General features: G+C 49.8%; 1 protein-coding gene across 1 annotated transcript; it reads right to left on the bottom strand.

Annotated features, from left to right (window-relative positions):
* Window positions 1-4056: 4056 nt before the first annotated feature.
* DCPS (decapping enzyme, scavenger) lies at window positions 4057-22703 on the bottom strand. Its single transcript, XM_010581361.1, has 6 exons — window positions 22544-22703; window positions 20509-20677; window positions 12454-12599; window positions 8879-8992; window positions 5409-5519; window positions 4057-4464 (listed from the first exon to the last, which is right to left on the bottom strand). The coding sequence occupies exons 1-6, from the start codon at window positions 22700-22702 to the stop codon at window positions 4198-4200; spliced, it is 966 nt and encodes a 321-aa protein (XP_010579663.1). The 5' UTR covers window position 22703; the 3' UTR covers window positions 4057-4197.
* Window positions 22704-23057: the final 354 nt, after the last annotated feature.

The raw sequence follows: 23057 nt of genomic DNA, 5'->3' as shown, positions 1-23057 counted from the left end.
CACAGCAAATTTTGGGGGGGGGGCAAAGCTTTCTGGGGGGTTCACACCATTCCCCCATCGAATCCGCCAGCCAAAGCACCGTGAGATGACGTGCAGAGGATCTGGGGATGGCTTGGCTTCAAATCATTGACTTAATATTGTTTGGGAGGGTTTTTTATTTTTTTTCCCCACAGAGAAATTTAATTCCCACGGCAGGAATGCCCCATGCCCAGCCACCTCGGTCTCCCATGGGATTTCGTTTCCATCCCATCATCACGATACACAAAATGCAGCAGCCAACCCCCCCCCCAGGCTTTTATTTCTATGGTCCAAAATCCATCCCTCCCACACCGGGGTGGGGTTTTGCCAATCCCCAAGATAATTAGCAATATTAATGCTGATTTTTACATGGGAAATAATGTGAAATATTGCCTCCAGTAGCAGGCAGCTTGTAGCTGAAGGCAGCAAGGTTTGGTCCCCTTTACCAGGCTGGAAAGCAAGAGCTAGCGGGAACTCGGAGGGCACCAGCCCCATTTGAAGACCAACGTGTCCAGTGCCAACAATATTAATTGGTAAAATACCTGTTGAGCTGATGGCTCCCGTATTGCCAAGGCTAATTGAGCAACCACATCAATATTTGAAGAGCATCCTCGCTTCGTCCCTCAACCTATGTAGGATGAGGTTTTCTTGCTGGCAAGATGTGAGGTAACGGGGCAGAGAATTTTACCAGTGGTGACAGGCGAGCCCGCCATAATTAGGCTTTAATTGCCACCAGCTTGTAGACAATCCCAGGGTAATTACTGGGGCTGCAGCTCAGCAGGGGGGGAGCTGGGATTTGCTTGAAGGATATTTAGACCCTTCGGTCTCTTGTGTTCCCCTGCTAGGTTTATTGCATCTGAAAACAATAAACAGTGTTCAATAAAACTCCAGCAATAATAATGCATCCCAAATGTCTATTTTTACCATGCCCCCAAGACAGAATATTAAAAGAGGCTGCAAAAGCTTTGCTTCTCAGCATCTTCTCAGTCCCCAGCTCCCTCCTGCTGGTGATGGTGGGATGGGCTCGTTTTGGGGTGATGGCCTCCATCCCTGAGCATCCCCCCACGACCACAGCCTGGGGCAGCATCAACAGGGCCAAAAGCAGAAGAAAAGCCCTTGCAGAGATGCAAACCCAGCATCGGGGAGCTACTCCATCTCCACGTCTCCCACGTGAGCTGCCTTGCCCCGATCTCCACGCCAGAGGTCCTGGTGCTGTGGCTTGAGCTTCACCAAGGTTTGGGGAAACGATGGTGATCCCGAACACCAGTTGCGTCCACCCCGTAGGAATCTCAGGACGTCTAAGCGCACCGGTTGTGCATCCACGGCGCAGCTACGGGGTGCCTGCCTTGCCTACTCCCATCTCCTCGGGTAATTCATCTCCCAAGGGACCCCTTGGGTGGATCCAAAGACCAGCAAAGAACTTCCACTGGCCACCACAGCTCCAGTAGACAACGCGGTTTTAAAACCCACCAGAAAACACCACACTTTGGAAACACATTTGCTGCCTTAGCAGAATGCCACAAGCTTTCACTGGGTAGTTAGTCATTGCTAATGACTACACCCTGCCCTAATATTTAATTTACAAAGGATAAATTGCCAGTTAGATTAATTCAGCATGATGAGCGCCGAGTAATTTGGAGAAGAAAAGGAGGGGGGGAAATCCTGGCTGTTTGAGAATTGAATTTGTAACGAGCTCTGCCATCACCCAGTCCAAAGCTATTTGGAAATCACATCAATAAAATCATTTAGAAAATGCCCCATCCACAACAGTGAGGAACAGGACCATGTTCTTGCCCCACAAGTGCACGGGCAGAGGTTTTGCCATCCCAGGGTGGCCTTGCACCATCACGCCGCAGCCAAAATGCTCCCGAAAGGGTGATGAGGACAAAGCAGGAACCAGGCGAGCACGATCTATTAATAAAGGAGGAGCAGGGATGCCCTCGGCCAGGCTCGCAGCATCTGCTCGAGAGGGACAAGAATGGGGCGATTCATGCCCAGCACAAGCTGGCTTTGTCCTGCCAACCACCTCGGGCTCACCCTTTCTCAACCCGTAGCCTAGAAATGCTGTCTGGCTTTGCAAAGCCAGCCCCAGGACCTCAATAAATCCTTTAAAGGCTCCAGCCATAGATCCATCAAAATGCATCCCCCTGCCCTTTTCTCTTGGGGCAGGCAGGGACAGCCCTCATCCTGGGCTCCACATATCTCCCCTGCTCCCAGAGGAGATGGGTGATGGCCAGGCAGCATGCTTTCTAGTCTCCCAGGAGAAACAATTCCTCCAGCCAGAGCAGACAGATGGTGTGCAGAAGATGTGCTGCTTGGTCATCTGCCACAGCCCTCAAAAAGCCCGTTTTCAAGACAGGTTTGGGTTTTGTTTTGTTTTGTTTTTAATACCTGAAAAACAGGGAAGCTTCCCAGGTGACAGGATGGTCCCATCTGTTGTTTAACCATCTCCATTCTTGGACTGGCCTGGCTGGGTACATAAAACTGTGATGTTCCCTCACCCAGGGAGACCAAGCTTCTTGGCACAGAAAATGCTCTGGTACCGAAAAAAATTCATCCCTTTCCCTTAGCAACTTAAAACCTAGGGATGCAGAGAGACAGGGGACAGCCGACCACGCTGATCATCTCCAGATCCACTCCTACAGCAGCTCCCCAGCTCCTAAATCAATTCTGGCCCCAGATGTGCTCTGCTCAGGAGATGGATAGATCTGAAACAAGAGGGAAAGACTCCTCTAGCAGATTATCCCAGCTTTCTTACAATGTATTGCATTTTTGCAGAGAAATAAGAAGTGGCTGCATCCAGATGCTCTGCCTCTCCTTGCTGCTAAAAGGTGCCTGACCTGAATATTTATTAAATTGGATGAGCCGAACAAAGCCCCGGGCACCTCTTGATGATGCTACTTGCAATCCAGCCGGCTCTGGACTGCTCCATCACAGAGCAGTGCTGTGGCACACCGAGCAGCCCTGCAAACAACAAATCACTTCTGTTTCCCCCCCCTCCCGCCCATCAGCAAAAAAACCCTCTTGGAGCCCAGTGTGTTGAAAGAAGTAAATAACTGGGGTGGCCAGCAAGATGATTCCTGCAATTACATCCCTGGTTACTGGCTGGCCAGAAACCAGAGCCCTTTTTGGCAGCAAGAACTCATGAAGTTTTCAGAGGTTGGTGTCCAGCGAAGAAGATGCAGGGGAACTGATGGCTGGGTCGGCAGACCAAGCCTCTCTCTATACGCAGAAATCTATTTTTCCCACTGCTACGGGCAAGCTCTCACCAGGTGACGGTGTGATGACCATTTAAACAGAGTCAAGCAGCGAGGAAGTTGGTATCTCACTGAAAGAGGAAGAAAAACCTCACCAGAGCTGAAAAGTGGCAGCAAAGTCATCCAGGGTCTCACGAGGCTCCTCTGCTGGACCCTCCAGCTGCAGGAAGGCATTTACTGCCCTGCCACCACATTGGCAGAAGGAAGAGCAGTCTTATTTATGTTTTTTTTATGAGCACACTGAGGAATCCTTGCAAAACCTTGAGAAGCCTGTGTCAGGGAGGGGCTGCCCTTTTAAATGAGCTCATTTAAGCTGGATATATGACTAATTAGCAGGGTAGAGGTGACAGCTCTCAGGCTGGGGAATCAGGCAGCATGCACAGTCGTGTTTACCTCCACACAGCCTACAGCAGCTGGCTGGCCGGGAGGGGCAAGGACTCGGGTTAGTCATTTGAGTTATTTGGAGCAAGAAACCCCTCCCTGCCCCAGGAAAGCTGCAATCCCGCTCCCAGGGTTAAATCTGTAGAAATAAGTGAAGCTTTCTGAGGGCAGCAGGTTTCCTTGGAACACTCCAGCTGCCTACTCCCCCATTTGGGCTGACATTTGGTGGCAGGGGTTATCTTTTGGGTGGAGAAGATGGATCCACACAGATCCTCCTGCCCAAACCCCTCTGCTTGCTGCATCCCAGAGGCGCCCAGTCCGGTGCTATGACCCTGATAAAAAACAGCACACTAAGATGGGTTACTCAATCTTAATGTTTTAATTGACTTGAGCAGAAGACATGGTTTCCATAGCAATGGGCCACCAGCCCCAATTTGTACAAAATCGGAGTTAAAAAAAATAAAAGCACCAAAACCTTTAAAAAAAACCCAAAAATGGGCATTTATAAAAAATAAAAAAATACAAAAGCACCTCTGCCAGTTCACACTCTTCCTGCCTCCTGGAATTTCTTAAACAGAAGTTCATCAGCCCGAAGGGCGAAGGTCAAAGCCCGTTTCTGATAATACAGGGAGTCCATCACCAGGTTGTCAATCACATCTGCCAGGAGATGGGCTCTCTCAACGGAGCTGCCTGGGGCATCATAGCCCAGGGCAGTGAAATGCACGTGCAGGTGGTAGTAGGAGGGTTGGTAATGCAGGTAGATGCGCAACTGGGATCCAGGCACGCCAAAGTGCTTCACTACAGCCTCCTAAGGAGAAAAAAAGAAATTAAGACACAGGTCAGGACTAGCGACACGCCGCAAGGGCACGGGGCAGCTGGGGGCAGGCAGCACGTGGACAGACAGACCTTGCAATAGATAGAAAGGAGCATCCCCGGATGGCACGAAAGGCAGAGAGAAAGGGAGAAGTGATTTCTGCTTCCTCCATCCTCACAGCAAGGGAGAGGGGGACATTGGGAAGGACAGAACTCTTCCCTATCCTCCGTTTCAGCCTCCGCAGGGATGGAGTGATGCCTCCGGCTGCCCCACTTTTCTCCCTCCACGATGGGATGTGCTCTCTCCTCATATCGTTTTCCCTTCCACCCTTATCGCTTCGGCTCGCTCGGCAAGTTACGGGGATCCTGTTACCAGCCAGTGTAATTAAAACTATAAACAGCAAAGGCAAACTCCGGCATGTTGGCTTGGTCCGCTGCTCAGTGCACTGCAATCCCCTGACTAATCTCTTAATTAATCTCCGCTTTCCCCAGTGCAATTAACTTTCCAAATTTCTAGCACAGTGAAGGAAAGAAGCTATCACGCATTCATCTACCAAGCATGCCCCATCACAGGGCTGGAAAAAACTCATCAGCTGGTGAAAACGGTCAAGGAGTTGGGAAGGAAGTTACCAATATGGGGAGGATGGGGCTGAACTCCTGCCACTCACTACTAACGGAGAAATATCAAGCACCTCTGAAACACCTTGAACACAGCATGTCCTTCCAACGCCCCAGGGGAAGGTGCAGACAGAGCAGCAGGGACCAGGGTCTCCGGGCAGAGATGCTAGAGAGGGCAGCGCAGCCCTGGTTCGTGATGTATTGTCATCTCTTGGCTACTGGTCCCCACGCAGATGCTGGAGAATGCAGGCAGCGACCTTGCGGCCGGCAAGACGTGCTCTCCCTGGACAGGACAGCAGCGTCGGACAGTCTTGCGCTTACCTTCCCTTCTTGCAAGATGTTCCTCAGCAGCGGGATGTGCTCAGAGGTGAGGTCCCGAAGTGACTTGACCTCCCGGCGGTGAATGAGGGCTATCAGGTAGAGGTCATCCAGCTGAAGAGAGAGAGATGGTAGACGGTGACAGAGGTGACTGCAGAAAGAGCAGATGGAGGCACGAGCACTTTGGACCTGACACACCAACCACAGCTTTCCAGGCTGTGTTATAAGGGGCTACCTGCCGTCATGTTTAACACACACCCAAGCTGGGTTGAATCCAGTATGAATCTCCCAGTATGAGATGCGCTCATCCACAAACCCACTGCATCTCAAAGCAACGTTTCTGGACAAATTGGGTTTTGTCCAGGAATATGCAGAAGAGGACAGCTTCACCCCAACTGATAAACAGTGGGATCACAAATATCTTGTCAGCCTTAAAGGCAGATCAATTGATCAACTCTTTTCTACCATAAACACAGCACTTGCTGTTGCCCTTACATGTTCACAACGTCTCCCTGAGCACCTCCAAAACGTTGTCCCGGTCCAGACTGAGGCTGGCAGAAAAGGTGCGGGCACCCACCCTGCTGCGTGGGGGAAACTGAGGCCCGAGCCCAGGAGGCTGCAGGGTCTGCCAGCAACCCCCACGCGCAGATGCCACGCCAAGCACGGCCTTTTCTGCAGAGCAAGCAAAAGGTTTATCTCCACGCTCAGATGAGGATTTACAGTGAATCACAGTGGCCAAAACTGCAACTGTAGATTTTTCCCCGAGTGAAAAGCTTCCTATATTTCCACTGTGCAAATAGCCAGCCACTTTCCAGTTGCGCCAGTTCTATAAATAACTATTTTCAAGACCTAATCGGTCACTGGACAACCCCAGTGCAGTAAAATACGGCCATTCAGCAGCTCTCAGCCAGACCTTTGGCATGTCCCGAAGCACTTACCGAATTCAATGTTTAACAAGATGTACAGTCGTGGATCATTACACTTAAAAAAAAAAAACCAAACCCAAAACCCAAAAAAAACCCCCATCTCCTTCAGCTCAGTTAGTGGCTTTCTAATATAAACACTGCAAAGCAAAGGGTTTAGATATTTGAGACCCAGCAGATCTTTTCAAGGCTGTGAGAAACCCATCTGGCTATTTGGAAACAGATGCTTGTGCCAAAAGATGCTCTCAGAACCCTGTCTCGGGGCTCTCGAAACATGAAGCTGCTATTTGCACCCAGCCAGCACAGCGATGCTCGTGGTTCAGTTTGATTCCCAAAGCAGCCTGTGCACAGCTCCGGAAAAAGACAGCGTATCAGCTTGTTCTCTTTGGATCAGGGCTGGCTGGCGGGAGGAAAAGCAAACATCTCTTCTCCTTAGAACAACATCTGCATGTTGCTGTTTGAAACAAATAAGCCTGTTGCTAAAAAGGCCGTGAATGATGTCATGCCGGGCATCATTTCAGGCAACGCCTCAGGGCTCCTGCGGGTTTGAAACCAACTCAAAAGAAGTGGAGGAAAAAAAGAAACAAAACACCCTAACCCCCCCCTCCACAATATTTTTAAAAAATTAAAAAAAAAAAACCAAAAAAAAACCCCAACAAACCCCCAAAACCAACCAAAACCAAGAAACCAACTCAAACCACTATCAAGGCTGGGCAGCAGGAGCTGATGTGGCAGCCAGAAAAAGTTGAGGTCGGCAGCAAGCATGCAGACTTCACAATGCAAATGAGAAATCTTTCTCCCATCCATCAGCCTGAAAAAATTACAGGTGAATTCGCAGCATTTGCAGGCAAGGTGCTAAGCTAGTGCAAGGCAATGCCATTGAAGGGACTTCTAAGGGGAGGCTCAGAGAGTCCTGCTGGGAGCTCTGTCTCACTTCCCTAATTTAATTTAGTAGCCTTGCCTGTTTGGTGGGATGCGGCAGAAGGAACTGGTGCTTATGGGCAGCCCCGGGGCTGCTAGGATCAGGTCTGGCTCAGCGTCACCCACAGCCAAGAAGAAATTCCTTGGCTCAAAGGCAGAAGTCGACAGTCCTTGCTGGGATGCTGGCTAGCCTGCCTGGGAAAGAGACAGGCAAAGCAAGGCAAAGGTCCCAGATAACCCCGGGGATGACGGCTCTCTTGTTGCAGCCGTTGGGAAGAAATCAAGAAGATCCTGTTCAGCATACCAAGAGGCAACAGCAGCACGGGGAAACCTCCCCTAAAGACAAATCCTACCATTTAAGCACTCCCTGCCCATGCTAGCTGCAAGATGTGAATACAACAGGTCTCTAGAGAAAGCTAAAGCACATTTTTTAGCCTGCCTCCAATCCTGATGCGAGTCGCAAAGCTTGGTTGCGATGAGCGAGGATTTACACCGAGGCTTTGCTCGAAGCAAGGAAAGGGGCAGCGTGCTGCACTGTTTAGGATCCCTAAATATTGCCACCCTGAAAGTAAAGGGCACTGAACAAGGCATGGTAGCATAAGCATGACTGCAAGCTTGCCGTGTATCACCTGCTTTGCAAAGTCTCTCCAGGAAGAAAGTCATGCCTCCTGGTGAACAAGTGGAAATTCAAGCTTGGTTACCCCATCAAAGCTTGACAAGGGATTTCTGGAATAGCTGATGTGCAAGGAATTCACGGTGACCAGAGACTACCCTGCAGCAGGTTACTCACCTGTCCTCCCCAAGTCATTCTCACAGGCAACTCAGCACCAGACCAGGAATAGGTGTTCCCAGCACAGAAATACAGAATTGTGTTGCCCACAAGCAGGCTTGTGTTCCCCCTTTTTTTAGTTCCCATTTCTAAGTTTTAATTATACTGTAACTTTCCCCACCACAACCTGTGGAAGCATTTTGAGGATCAGAAACACAAAGGGGACTTTTTGACTCCACCAACTTCAAAGGGTGCACGTGTGGAGTTTCACCTCCCCAGGCACATCCCCAGAAGTACAGCACAAAAGGGAGCCGGAGCCCAAGGAAATAATGAGCCACTCAATTTAGGATTACAGCCTGGGCTTAAAAACCTCTGCGTTTCAATGAGTGGCCACTCCCACGCAGGGTTAAGCAGCTGCTCATAAGCTAACAACCATCTGTTTAATATTGCATGGAGGAGAGTTAATGGCAGCAATGAAAGGACAACACATCTGCCCAGTTTGTGCCTGAAGTTGAGGCTTGCAAAAAAAACCCAAACAAGTTCAGCAGGAACAAATACACAACTGGATTTAGGTTCAAATACATCACGACAACATTTGGGCTAATACAGGAAAGAGAAAGCGAAGCTAATAAATAAATCACCCTGCAGCAGTGAGAACAGCCTGTGTTCTGCAGCGTCCACAATTAGCACGTGATAAAAGGCCTGGCAATATCATCACTTAATGACAGTGTGAACAGGAAGGACACATTCCCCTACTAAAACTTTCATTAGCGTGCTATTAGTAGCACGAATGTGGACATTTCCTCTGGATTACCTTCAGATAGGCAGCATCCCTTCAAAGGTAAGAGGAGCAAACAAACCTGGTTTTGATTCCACTTAAAATCTGGAACTAGAACAAAGCCATTGCAAGGATCTGGGTTTTCATGGATGATTCGATCAGCCTCAGCTTTCTTCTCCAGGATATTATACACCCACTGAAAGAGAAATATGTGATTTATAAACCAGCAGATAAAAAAACTCCACACCTCAGGCACATTCAGCCCAAACTCATGGACTAGTGCACATTCCCCTCCAACTAGAATACAAAAAAAACCCCAATGACTTGATTTTAAGATGACCAAATAATTTCATAGCTGGTAACATTTGTAGTTAATTTTCCATAAAACACTCCAACAACAAACTCCAGGCTATTACGAGCACTTCAGTGAAAAGATACGCCCCCCACCCCACTGCATGGCACTGCACCACCAGCTAGCTAAATTATTCAGGGATTTTTGTTTTCCTCTCAAGCATTAAGAACTGGCCACAGCTGGAGATGAGGTATTGAACAGAGATGGTTTAGCCTAGTGTAGAAATAGTTGCATTTACCCCTAAGAGGATTTGGAGATAATTCTCCCCAATGGGGTCTAGCAATACTCCAACCAGACCTGGCTGCTTTACGCAGCCAGAGATGGAGCTGCTGCAAGCGCTAAATACCCAGAGGGGCAACAGCATCCCTCCTCCATGCTCCCACCAGCTGGCAATGGACAGGTACAGGCATTCAGACAGATCAGCCACCAGCACAAGCAACTCTGCGCAAACCAGACCCCAGCGAGGCAGGCAGCGGTAGAAGCCAGCTCTTGTGGGGCTCAGCAGATGCCCCTTGCAGCATCACGGGGCTGTTTGCACCTTTTTTAACTCCCAGGCTGCACCAAAACCTTTACAACTAGGTCTAGGAAGGGAACTTGGCTGATTTTTTTTTTCCCCTTTCAAAAAGGAAGGAGCAGATTGCTTGCAAGCCTGAGGTTGGATGCAGCTCCAGCTGCTGGCAGCCAGTGCTTGCAGGCGAATACGAAAGGCCCATGTTTTCTTGGGTAATGCACATCTCTTGGTTTCCTGGCTGATTAGAAAACAGCTCGCCACTCTCCTTCTTGTTCCATACTTAAAGCTTCATCCTCCAGACTGCCTGTAATGTCTGCTCTGGTTATCCCCCCGCATTGCTCCTTCAAAGCAAAGCACCATCCAGAGAAGAGTTTTGGCTACAAAATGGAAGATACTAGGGATAAGTGACAGAGTAAAACCAACAGAAAGCATCTTTGCTTTTCCTGGCTCCCAACCTGACCTCGAGCATCCTTCTTTACACCTCAAAAATGTACTCCACACTCTAGCTTAAGTACCGGACTGCCAAGGGAGTCCCCAGCCAGGTCCCTAGAAGATAAGACAAGGCAGCAGAAAACGGGTAGGGCTTGGGAGCTGAAAACGTCCTGAAACATCATTTTCCCCATCAAGTTAAGATATGAAACATTTTGATCGCACCAGGTGGGTAGTGAAGATGCAGCTAGTCTCACAGACACACTGAGCGAGCTGGGCCAGTGGATGCTGTGCACACCAGACACTCAAGATAAAAAGACAGCCCTATGGGGGAACTCTGACAAGTTTAATTAATCTAATCAAAACTTAGGATCATTGTGAACGGACCTGAATATATCCCTTAGGGAGAAACCAACCTCTCCTCCCTTGATCTAGTTTTTGCTTACATTTCTTCCTAGCAACAACGTCTTAGAGAAGATTAGATTCTAAAGCAGTTTTGGAAAGCACAGCACAAGATCGCTGTGCTCTGTGACCCTAGAAGAAAAGCAGAGCAGGAAGCTCAGCAGGAAACGAAAGTTTGCCCTTTTGGGGTTTTGTTTTTTTTTTTAATGCCTGCTTTCTTCACAAGTGCCAAGCTATCAGTGCCCTAAGGAAGTTCACCGATCAGATGAGCTGAATTTTAAACCCAACACTGCCTCATATCATAGGCAGGTCATCAGCTGACTGCTCTTGCTGTTTCCAGCACAAGCCCAGCGAGGACAAAACATGTCCAGAGACTGGCACCACAATAAAACTATTATACTGAAAGCATCCACGCTTTGCATCCTCCAGCAGAAAACAGAAATGCCTCTGTAGTCCCCCAATATTTCTGTTACACTTCCCATTTCCCCTTCCGCTCATCAAAATCAGTTAAAGACAAGAAACGGCATTATCAAATCACAGAGGTCAAGGACTGACTGTGCTGACCATGATTTATCAGCAGATGCTCCTGATGGTCACCAGGAACATGTTTCCATGTACAGAAATCAGCTTGCAAGCATTTTGTGGAAGAGGCAGAGAGCGAGAGCTCAAGCAACTTCTGGTGGCAGCTGCTACACCAGGAAACTTAACAGCCTCTGGAGCAAAAGCACGGAGAAAACATTCATGCAGGTTGCTGTCTGGTGGAAACACACTCTTGTCTTTTTCTCCAGCTAATAAATGCCCCCTGTATGTTACTGGTGTTGCAGCCCGGCTGCCGGCGAGAAAGCTGAACAATGGAGCAAAGAAAAGCAGGCAGGCAAGGAGTAATGGAGCACGCACTGCAGCTTGCAAGGTGCCTTCTGGTACAAGTCGCAGAAAGCAGGATTCACCTTCATCTGCAAGCAATTAGAAAACGGACATTGCAACAGTGAACCCTGTTAACTGTTCTGCTGCTGTTTACAGCGGCAGGAAAGAGGTGTGGGGGATACCCAAGGCCTGCGGTTGGTTGGTTTTTGTAGTTTATTTTTAACAGAAAGCCTCAGCAGACCCAGGATTTGCTTTATTCCCCCATTCTGCACAGGCTGGCATAAACTGGTCCCTACAGACTTGCATTCCTTTGGTCTCTAAAGGAGAAAGATAGGGAGAAGAATGGTCAAAAGGCATGTAAAACAGCAAAAAAGTCCACTGCTGCCTGGGGCAAGAAGGATGCTAAAAGTACAGCTTCACTATGCGGAACACAGACCAAAGGGCCTAATGGCAGAGGAGCTGTAGGCAAAGCCCGAGGAGTGAGTTGCAATGCAGGAATCCAAGAGCAATCTGAGCCTTCCCATTTCCACAACACCCAAGAGACTCCTAAAAAGCCTAGTGAACAGCACCAACGCCCAGGGACCCACCCTCAGAAAGGAGGAAGAACACCCCAGCACAGCCAGTCTCCATAAACCTTGGGAAAGGCAACTTTGGGTACATCTCCAAGGCAAGTGTTTTTCTGCAAAGATAGAGAAGGATGCCCCAGAGGACAGAAAGACGGGGACGCCGGGGAAGTTTAGGGGAAAGAGAGCCCTGTTTAGTATCACTGAGCTTACCCCAAAGGTCAAACAGCCTCAAGAAAGCACAATAGATAAGGGGATGCGTTCAGCAAAGCAGGCAGTATCACAACCCAGGACCAGCAAAAATAATCTGCAGCCGGTCGTGTTTGAGAAATGGGCTGCCCAGCCAGATGAGAGGGTGCAGTACCACGGAGCTGACAACATGCTGATGGAACAACCAACAGGGAGACAGAGGCAAAGTGCTCCTGACTCTTCTGCCTCCAACCTGGGCTTCGGAGGAGACATTTGACAGCCCAGCATGTTGATGAAGGAGACCAAAGACATCTGTCTCTGCAGAGGGTAAGCAGTGGTGCCCATACCTGGATGCTGAAGCTCTGGGACTGGATGAAGGGCAGCGTTATGTTCTTGTAATCCTCCCAGGTTTCACGGATGAGGTGCACTTCTTGACGAAGGTATTTCTGAAGGTGTTTCTCCGTGGCGGGGTACACTACTGTCGTTTTTATCTCTAGAAATAAACACATTTACTGAGTTATCACAGATGAAACCCACATTACTTCCTTCAGTCCCTGATAAATCTGTTTTCCCTTCCAATAATTGCCACACTAACACATATTGAAAAGATACCACTAAAATAGCAGGGTAGGGGAGAATGGACATGGAAAGCAAACAAGTGCTTTAACCTCCCAGGTTGCTGCTGCTTTTCTCGAAGAAGGATAACCCGATAACACAGCCAGGGCCTGTCCTTCCAGTTCAGATGGAGGAGTTTCCTGTCTGAAGGGGTTTTTTTCCCCACACTCACTTTCAGGCATATCAGCAACATCGGTGCAGAGCTGGGGCTCCCAGGGAAGAGTTCATGTGCAGTCAACAACCAGGAGAGAAACACAACCCTGGGGGCAGACACATATCTTACTCATACTTAAATCTGAAGCTCATGGGACGTTATCGAGCGAGCACCCAACAACTTTCTCCAGCCATGAAACCAGACGTCGCATGAGCCACAAGCAGCAGGGCCAGCATGAGCAGCAGCTCCTTCCCAGCTCCTCTGAGCCATCAGGATGCTGGGCCTCGACCCCCAAGTACAGGAGACAAAGAGGTCAAGGGCACAGGGATGAATCCAGAGCAAACAATGCTGGCTGATGGGTTAACACAGCACAGGACAAGCTGAAGGAAGAGGGCTGGGCGATTCCCCTGCACCAGCCAACAAAGAAAGAGCATTTAGCTGCTTGCTCTAGCAAAAGGAAAATAATTTCTGTTTACCTTGAGGTTAAAACTTTGCTGCGTAATTTCTGTGGCATTAAACAGGATGCAAACGTGCATTTCGCCAACCTGGCAGCTTTGACCTTGGCAACAGTAAATCTTACCCACAGCAGTAAAACAGTTGGAAAATAACTGTTTTCGGCTGAGATTAGATGCGCGATACGGAGCCTGCCACAACTCTGAGGGCACCAGCGGTGCCTCCACCTTCCCAGCTGACAGAGAGCTGCTATAAAACTTAACACAGGAAGGAGAAAAAAACCTGTGAGCCTGGACAAACCCTGAGCAGATGACACCAAAGCAAGCGGCTGGGGCACTGCAAACACTGCAGCTTGTGCCCAAGGTCTGCCATGGTCACAAAAGCCATGGGCTGTACACTCACCAGGGTACCAAACAGTCATGCTTCACACTTTATATATGTATATATGCTAGCCAGACACTGAATATAAATAACTATTTGTTCCTAAAGCCAGGATTTAGGGTGCAGGGTTGGTTATTTTTTCTGGTTTCTTTCTTTTTTGTTGTTGGATTTTGGTTGGTTGTTTTTTTTCTGGGGGTTTTCGGGGGGGGGGGGTGTTTGGGATTTTTTTGTGTGGTTTTGGGGTTTCTGGGGGGGGTGTTTTTGGGGGGTTTTTTTTGTTTTTCTGGGTTTTTTTGTTTTGTTTTTTTTAAGATCAGCGCTGCACAAGCTGGGAGACTCTGCCTTTTCATTTCATGCCAAACCCAGCTTAATGAAATCCACAGGAAAATGCTGGTAACATGAAATATGAAAATGCAAACCACAAGGGCAGTCTGGTCTGATTCCCACCATACACATGTTCAAACAAGGTTGTTTTCCAGGACTGAATTAGCACTCCTAGTGGGATGATGTAATAGCAAAAAAAAAAAAAAAGACAAGGCTGTAGCTCCTCCGCTCCTCACTTAAAAAGAACAGGAAAGCACTGGGGAGAAAACAAAAAAGCAAAAGATAAGGAAATACTATTCCAGCCTCAGGCTGACACTTCCACATTTTAACTTTATACCCCAAAACAAGAGCAGGGACCGCAGCAGAAACCCCTCCATGCCGGGGGTGGTGATCACCACAATCCGTGCACTGGCTGGGATGGGGTTGCAGGACCCTTCATGGCTTCCCCAGCACCTCTCCAGTTTGGGGAGTGGCTGCTGATGGTGGAGAGAGCACTTAAGATACTTTAAAGCCTAGCGTAAGATCAGAGAAATCCTTAATGTGCAGCTGCGGTTGAGCAGCAGATGTTTGGAAGAGGAGGGGGGAGACTGTGGTTCACTAATGATTATTTCCCTTCTAGAGATCTCATCAACCCTGAAACGCCCCAGCAATGCTAATTAGCATAAATCAATACAACCAGAGAAGCTGTTTGATAAATGTTCAGAGCCTGACTATCTTCAGGAGCCCGTGCAGGGGATGCAAAGTCACAGCTAAGGCTGGGCTCGGCCGCAGGAAACATCCACGCAAGACCAGGCTCGCCACAAAGTCTTTCCATTGCTGGCGACTGGCCGCGTTCATGCTCCATTTTAAAAGCCGCCCTGCTCCTGGCAGGTTCCATGAGCATTAAAGCATCACGTACGCCATGAGGCAGCCGAAACCTACCCTGGCCTGGAATTGGGGCTAAAGAACCGCTGGACACGTGATGGTGGGTTTTTAAACTCGCTGAAGGGTCAGGGATTGTCTCCGCTTGCGTCTGAGTCACATCAGCCAGCATGTTCCTGAACACCAGCCCAGGAATGCCAAGAAATGCCTGTGGTTTACTCTGGAAGTCAGGACTGACCATCAATTAACTGGAGGTTATAAAAAAGGAGGTTTAATTGAAGGATCCCGGATAAGCAGGAGGCAGAGGTACTGCGATGGCAGAGAACAACCGATCAGGCAGTTCACCCTACGAAGGGTGTTTGAGGGGATACATTGCACCGTTGCCTCCCTGCCCAGGAGAAAAGGAAGCTTGGATCGACCAGAAACAGAATGATTTCTCCCCTCTCCTGCTAAAAACAAGAGCAAAGAAACAACCCAAGTCACAAAAAATGAAACAGCACCTCAGTTTGGGGAACTTATAGAGAAAAGGGCTGAAAGCAGCTGTCACCAAGAGGAGAGGATAAAACACATTACCCCATGCTCCCTGCAGTGCAAGACAGCTACCTGTCGCAGATGGGAAGGAGGAAGAGAGCGCTCGTGCCCGTAGGAAAGTACGCTACAGGCTCACTAGCGATGCCTCGTCCCCTTTCGCACTGCGCTGTCCCCAGGCTCTGCCAAAATCCCCCTCCAGCTTGGCACATCAAATTTCAAACTGATGCAAATGGCGTTGCCACTCATCCCACTCAGCAACATTAAAATGGACCACTGTAGTTTTGTTTTAAATAGATTTAAACATGCCGGGGAGCCGAAAGAGGCACGCAGGTCAGGAACAACCCGTCTCTACTTTTGGGCAGGAATGCTTTTTCCTCCCTTTGCTAGTAGGAAGCCGAGCTTTGGCTTGTAATCTGCCTAGTCAACTCAACTGTCAGGTGCAGGAAGATGCCAAGCCCAGGAAACAGAAGACAAAGTCACATTTGGAGCTCTTTCAAGTTTTCTTTTCCTCTGCAAGCCTCTGTCCTGCTGCATACAGCTCTGCGCTGTCTTCCCATTTTCAGGTATCTCCTTCGACGCAGCCCTAACTAAATATAACGACGCACAACCCCACCTTCTCCTGCTGTATTAACATAGTTTATTTAGTTTTATGATCACAACTGCACAGCAGTCACAGGGGAACACCAAATTTTAACCCACCCCCAACCAGATACAATCACGGCTTTGCCTCAGACATCTCGGGCTCTCATTACTGAACAAAATAAAAGCACAAAAGAAAAGGATAAAGCTTGCAAGAGCTCACAATCTCCAAGGCCAGCACATGCCAGGGCAAGCCAAGCGTGCTGCTGGAGACTTCTGCCATGGCTCTCTGGCCCCTGGTTCTCACCCAGGGAGGACTCGGTGGGCTCTAGCTGCAACAGCCACAGCAAAGAGGAAATTTGCAGCTTTCCAACTCCCAAAAACCAGAGCAAAGCATGGCGATACCTCCCACTGTCCCACAAACCACCCCATGCACTCCTACTGCTTCAGGCTCCAGCTTTTTCTTTAAAGTGTAAATGCAAAGAGTTTTCTTCGCTGGGCAAGCCCCACACGCAGGCGGAGTGTGGAAATGCTGGGAGACGAACCAGCCTTCCCAGAGCAGCTTGTGCAAGTTTCTCCAGCTCCTCACTGCCTGAAACCAGATGCTTTTTGGGCTCAGGAAGGCAAGGATATGTATCACTTCCTGCATGACTGAATACTTTCCTTCCACGCTCTCCTATTTCTCCCACAATTTCTCCACCCTGTGTTGGAGAGAGAGAGCCGGAGCATCTCCCGATGTGCTCGTTTTCAGACGTTTTTAATAAGCTTCAACATGCAGCACAGGGATGAGGCATGCCCAGTGAGTAAAGACTCCTTAAAGGACTGATAAGAGCCCTTAAATTACACCAGCACAGCTTTGGTGCTGTGAAACACAACATCCCTCAGCAGCCAGGCAAGAGGAGGCTGCTTTTTGCTGGAAACAGCAAGCTCTCCTTGCTAAACGGGTGTGAGCACCACCAGGAGCTGGATGTTATCGGGGAACATGTTGATTGAACCATCTGGCTTTTGCAATTGAGCCTTTGGCAGCAGGAAAATCTTTCCCCTGCTATGAAAGCAGCCCTTCCTCTCCCTGCAAGGGAGAGTCCCAGAACTGGGGTTTCCTCCACCAGTATCTCACACCTCTAGGCATAAGCTGCCTCTTAAATCTAGGTAACATCAAACAACTGGCCTTAAAATAAGTTACGCATGCCTGCCTTCGCCAGTAGCAGAGCAGTTACTCTCAGAGGGCATGCTCTCTGACACTGCTCCTCCTAGCAAACTCATTCACAAACTTCCTTCTCCTTACTCGGATGGTTTGGGTTGCCCTTTAGGCAAACTCTGACTGTTATTAAACTGTTTTGCAAATGTTATTTCCCATTTTAGCCTTGACACATCTCTCCTAGTGGCCAGTAAAACTGACAAGCCAAGCAAGACACAGATGAGGTCCTCTTTCTGACCAGCACCATCTTCATACATCCCAACAGCAGTGCACTCCCAGCCCTAAAAAATCTCATCTTTAAGCAGCAGCAGAGTGAAATTCCTCTTCCCAGGAGAGAGGGGAGTCATTTGCTCAGGTAATGTGCTTCTTTTGGCCTCCCTTTCTCTGCCTTCACCACGCAAACAAAGTGTGACTGGCCCAGCCTCGCAGGCTCTTTTACCACCAAGACAAAACAAGCTTTCATCGCATGGGGCCTGTGTTAGCTTGACTCCGCAGCAGGAACAGCATCCAACTCACATAAACGAGGAGGCGGGGAGAGGGTGAAGAAAATACTCACTTTCAGCTATCAAGAAACTCCACCTGAATGAAGAGTCCCCCGGGGACTTCAGACCACAAAGGTGGCATTGAGAAACACACTTCAAAAAAAGCAGAGGGAGCTAGAGGCAGCTCCTCACGCCATCAACGCGAGTCACTTGCAGTCCTGATTTCCTCAGTCTGGAGGTTTATCCTACCTTCAGCCTACCTTCATAAAGTGAGAAGCTGAGTTCTGGGGGGCTTAGCCACCTGGGATGCTGTGAAATCCCCAGGGTGAATTCCTCTTCTGCATAACACTGTGACCCAGGGCTTTTTGGAGGAACTGCTTAATGCCAAAGTCTAACCTTTTCTGCAAAATACTTTTACTGCATCGTGTTAACCAGGTGTAAACCTGCAAGTGCCAGGAGATAAAACCCTGTATCTCTCTAACCCTGCAACCAAGAGGCTGGGTCTCCACATGATCACTTGACGTCCTGGCATTTCTCACAAGCCCTGACATTGTCTGCAGCCTTACAGGAAATTTCTCCTTTGTGTTAGGTTTATGAGCTGCATTCCTTGTACTGACTCCCTCCTTGGGCCATGACTGAGCTCAAAAGGACAATTTCCTTCCCCTCCTGACATACATGACATTTCCTGTAGTGCCAGCCCAGCTGCCTGCCAGCAGCTCACACAACACACCCACAAAAAACAGCTATTCGGCGACAAATTGCTTCAAAGAAAGAAGCCTCCTTGCTCACTGCTCAGAGCCGGGGAGCCTGAAGAGCAGCACTGGGGTCCACAGCCCCCTCCTGATCTGCTGCTTGGGGCTGCCCAACATCCAGAGCAAGCACAGCAATGCCAAGGAGAGGGGTGGGAAGCAAAGATGCACCACTGGGTAATGTTTCTGCAAAAACCTACCTTCTCAAGGCAATTTTAAAAGTAATTAAAAAGATAAACTTCAGCAGAGGGAAGCAAGAGGCTTTTTTCCCATTCAAACCCCCAAGAGAAACTGCACAAACACTCATCCAGAAGCAGCAGGTTTGGTCCAGCCATACATGAACAAACAGCATGGCTACGTGGGGCAGAGTCACAGCACAGAGGACACACCAAACAGAAACAACCTGAGCGAGGATTTAGTTTAATGAAGCTCCAGAAACAGGACATGAGAAGACCCAGATTCACCTGGTTTTGTGCCAGTCTCTCAGAAAAAACAGGACCTCGCACAGCACTGACAGAGACTGGCAACCCTTTAACAGCCTTTTCACCCTAGTGTGGGGTTTCGCACCTGGCATAAATCTTAAATAAAATAAAAAATTTTGCTATCAGAATAATGCTGGAGTTACACATCGCTGCAGCAAAGCTGTACAAGGAAGTCAAATGCCAGCACCACTGGCAGGGCTGCAGCTGGAGAGAGGCCCAGGGGATTTTAGTCTTGCAATGCCACCTCGTGGGAATCGCTGCCAGTCACTGCAGGAGTTGGAATGCAGCAGGCACCCAAGCAGGAGTCTTCCCGGTTGCCGAAGCATAGCCTTAACATCTTCCCACGCAAGGCATCCACAACAACCATGGTGTCGCGGTGTTTTCCCACCATTGAAATGTGGCATTGCAACGCTGAAACCTCTGATTTCAAGTCCTCAACAGGACAAGAGGAGCTTTGCACAAATCGCAAGCTCCCAAAGCCAGACAGTGCTTCTTCCTACACCATGGAAACAGCACTAAAATAGGAGCATTTTCGGGAAGGCACATCAAACATTCTGAAAATTTAATTCGGGACTGCAACAACTTCTTACTTAAGGCTATCACTCCAATTAATTTTGACTCTGTTAAGCCTGTTTGGCTATCGTTGTGTTTCTGGAAGCGTCAACACATAATTAATCACCACACTTCCAGAATTTAAACACATACCAGCATTAAATCAAAGTGCCTGGCCTGCCAAAAGAGCAGCCCTGCTTTCCAGCAGCAGCTGCAGAGTGCCACAATCACAGGACACCTTTCCACCATGACAAGAATCTGTCTTGCAGGATGACAGCCTTCCACGGAAGCTCTCCAACCTGCTCATCTAACCTCATCATACTCAGTTATTAATAGGGTTTTGTAACACATGGATGCATGAAATCAGCGGGGAGAGGCTTGAAAGGCAGAGGCTGGGTGCCCATCTGCCCCAGGCACTTGACATTACCAGAATTTAAATCCCCCCTGCAAACATGCTAGCTGTTTGTCCTTACCAGGTGACATCAGGCAACAAAAATAAAGAGATGATACCCTGGAATGAGAAGAAGCTGATGTGCTCTGCAGAGATTGTTTTCAAGGTAGACCTTACAGGGAGAGACAATATCTGAACTGTCATCACTGAAAAAAGCCACAAGGAAAGCTTTCAGACCCACAAGCCCTTCTTCACCTTTAAATCAAGGCACAGGCAGATGATTGCAAGTAATCAAGCGATGGCCATTTAATGGCCAGCCACTTATCAGCTGAGCTAGGTGTCCGACAGTGCAGGGAAAAGGGGGTGAAATGAGGCAGCATGCAAAGCCTCAGGAGTAAGACGCTGCCTTCAGAGTGGCAACAATCCACCGTTCTCCCCACCTCAGCCAGGTCTGCTGCTGTCAGCCAAACCACGACCGGGTTGGCATGGTCAGATCCGGCACCAGCGCTTGCCTGTCTTGCTGCAACCTCCCCTCCAGAGCTGGCAGAAGCACACTGACTGGCATCCCAGCTATGACCACTGGTCCGCAGCTGAGCCATGGAGCAAGCCACCCTCCCGGGACACCCCCATGTGAGGCTGAGAGTGCTTACCACTCAGCTCCGCGGGAGGATAGAGATGGTACGTGCTGTAAATGTCATTGCGCATCTGCAGGTCCAGCTTCGTGTGCTTCTTCAGCAGGTCTGATACCTTCTCCTCCTGGAAAGGAGTCTTTTCCAGGATGACTACGGCATCTGTTCCCTCTCCGGAGGGGCTGGTCAGCTGGAATAAGAACAGATAAAGCTGTCAGCAAACACAGACCCAGGGCTGGCTGGAGATTTTGAGGCCAGGACCTGAACGCCTCCACCCAGGGACCACAGCAGACACCTTGCAGCCCCTCAATCCTTGTGCATAAACTCCCTCCTAGTCCAGCCACCCACAGGGCAGCACCCATCCAAAAATAAAAGGCACATTTGCCCTGAAGCACGGCAGGAAGCTGCTCCCCATCAGGGAACACGAGTGGGTTTTTTGGAGGAGCACAGGATGTGGACAATGTCTCAGCCCATCTGCTCGTCCCTGGATGCTCCCAGCACCTGCATTCCCGCTGACCCACATCACCGATTTCATCTCAGATACTCGCAAGTTGACATGGGGCCACTGACCGGGCAGTCGTAGGGTCAGGAAGAGGGCAGAGGCAGGCACAGGGGTTTGCATCATGGTCAGGGAGCAAACCTAGTCTGTTCTGGGGCAGGGAGCACCACTGCCCTGGTCCAAGGAACCACAACCCAGATCCAGATGTGGCCTGGACATACTGGTTTTGGGAAGCACCGGGTGTGGAGCACATCCCTAAATCGCTCCCGTCTGTACAGGACCCAGGCGAAGCCTCACTGAACACCGCCTGGGGAGAGAGCAAAGGGATCCACCCGGGGCTCCCAACCCAGCCACGCTCACAGGGCAGAGCGGGCAGGTCTGCGCCCGCTTCAGTGACCCACTGACCATCACCCCACTGCCCCGAGAGCAAAGCAGCGGCCTGAAAACCTCCCTGTCCTCACTGCCTGCTCGGACGCACATCTCCAGGGGACAGAAGCCAAGGCGGCTGCGCTGCTCCCATGCCACGCTCAGCCCCTCTGGCCATAAAGGCTTCCAGCTGATAGCATATTTCCATACATTCTGTATGGTATGTCTAAATATTTTGATGGTTTTAATATTTTGTACCAGCTGTGGAAACTGGTTTGCTGCTAGGTGACTGTAAAAGTGAGAGTTGGTAAATAATTATTAGAAATCTTATACTAACACTATGATTGAAACAACAGACAAAAGTGTAGCCAAGCAATTAACTAGTAGAGGTAGTTACTCATAAGTTTTGCAGTTCTTTGCTCTTATGACTAGATGTTCCTGTACACTAGATGAAAACAATGTTGAGACTGAACACATATGATTGAAACTGTGTTAAGCTTCAAGATCAAAGAACAAGGACAAAAATAAAGACTTCAGGGACAGCCAGCAAGAACTTCCAATGGGTCGGTGGTTGCAAAAGCAGCCCTTCGACTCAAATGGTTCCTTTATTGCACATGATCGGACGTAGGCAGTATTATGATAATCAGTTGCAATCATTTTTGTATATGTATACTAATCTGATTAATATGCAATTAGTTATTCTATATAACTTATTAGTGCTAAAGCTGTGGTAGGCACGCTAGGTGGAACTGTCCCCCGTGCATCCAGCGCTGCAATAAAGAATACCTGCTTTCTAAAAATCCCAAACGAGTCTTAGGGAGTTTCTTCAACCGGCTTTTCGGTATCACAGCCTGCTGCCCCCCCACACTTTACCGGATTTGAGCAGCACCGGGCTGGAAAAGCGGATCCGGGGCTACACTTTGTTGAATAAAGAAGGGATGAGGCCGGGCCGTAGCCCTGCGGAGAGGAGGGGACCGGGGGGGGGAACGAGACCAAGGGAGCCCCCGGCCACGTTGAACCCGGCCGCGCCATGCGGCCTCGGTGGGGGCGTGGCTTGTTGGCGGGGGCGTGGCCTGACAGGAGGTTGCCGCCGCAGGGGCGCGGCTAGCGCCTCAGCAGGGAAAATGGCGGCTGGCCTGCCCGGGCCTGCCCCCCCCTCCCCCCACCCCGGCCCCGGTCCCGGTCCGGTACCTCCCCGTGCAGGAACACAGCCTTGTCCCTCGCCGACTCCCGCAGCACACGCCGCAGACGCAGCTCCGCCAGGGGGAAGGGGGCGGTGACGGTCCCGCCGTGGGGCGCGGCCCCGGCCTCCTCCTCCCGCTTCCTCTTCGGCCGCGGGCCCTCCGCCATCGCGCCCCTTCCCCTCACTGCGCCTGCGCGGCGGCGGCGCCGCCGCCAAGAGAGGCGCGGACGCCGGGCGGCCATCGCGCCCCCTGGCGGCTTGGCGGTGCAGCAGGGATACACGCCCCCCCCCCCCCAAACCCCGGTCCCCTTGGGGCACAAGGAGGGTCAGGGGATCGACCCCAGCCCCACCTAAAAGCTGCCTCTCCCCCACCTCACAGGAGCCCACACAGGGGTCAGGGATCAACACCCCCCCAGTTTGGGGTCTCTTACTCCCCACAGCTCCTTCCCGACACAAACCCACAAGCCAGGGGAATATTTAAAAAAAACAAAAAAAAAGAAAAGAAAAACACAACCCAAAATT

Source organism: Haliaeetus leucocephalus, unplaced genomic scaffold, assembly GCF_000737465.1.
Source record: "Haliaeetus leucocephalus isolate CR32 unplaced genomic scaffold, Haliaeetus_leucocephalus-4.0 Scaffold773, whole genome shotgun sequence".
Lineage (NCBI taxonomy): Eukaryota > Metazoa > Chordata > Aves > Accipitriformes > Accipitridae > Haliaeetus > Haliaeetus leucocephalus.
Note: the sequence above shows the minus strand (reverse complement) of the source record. Positions and strands in the feature narration are given on the sequence as shown.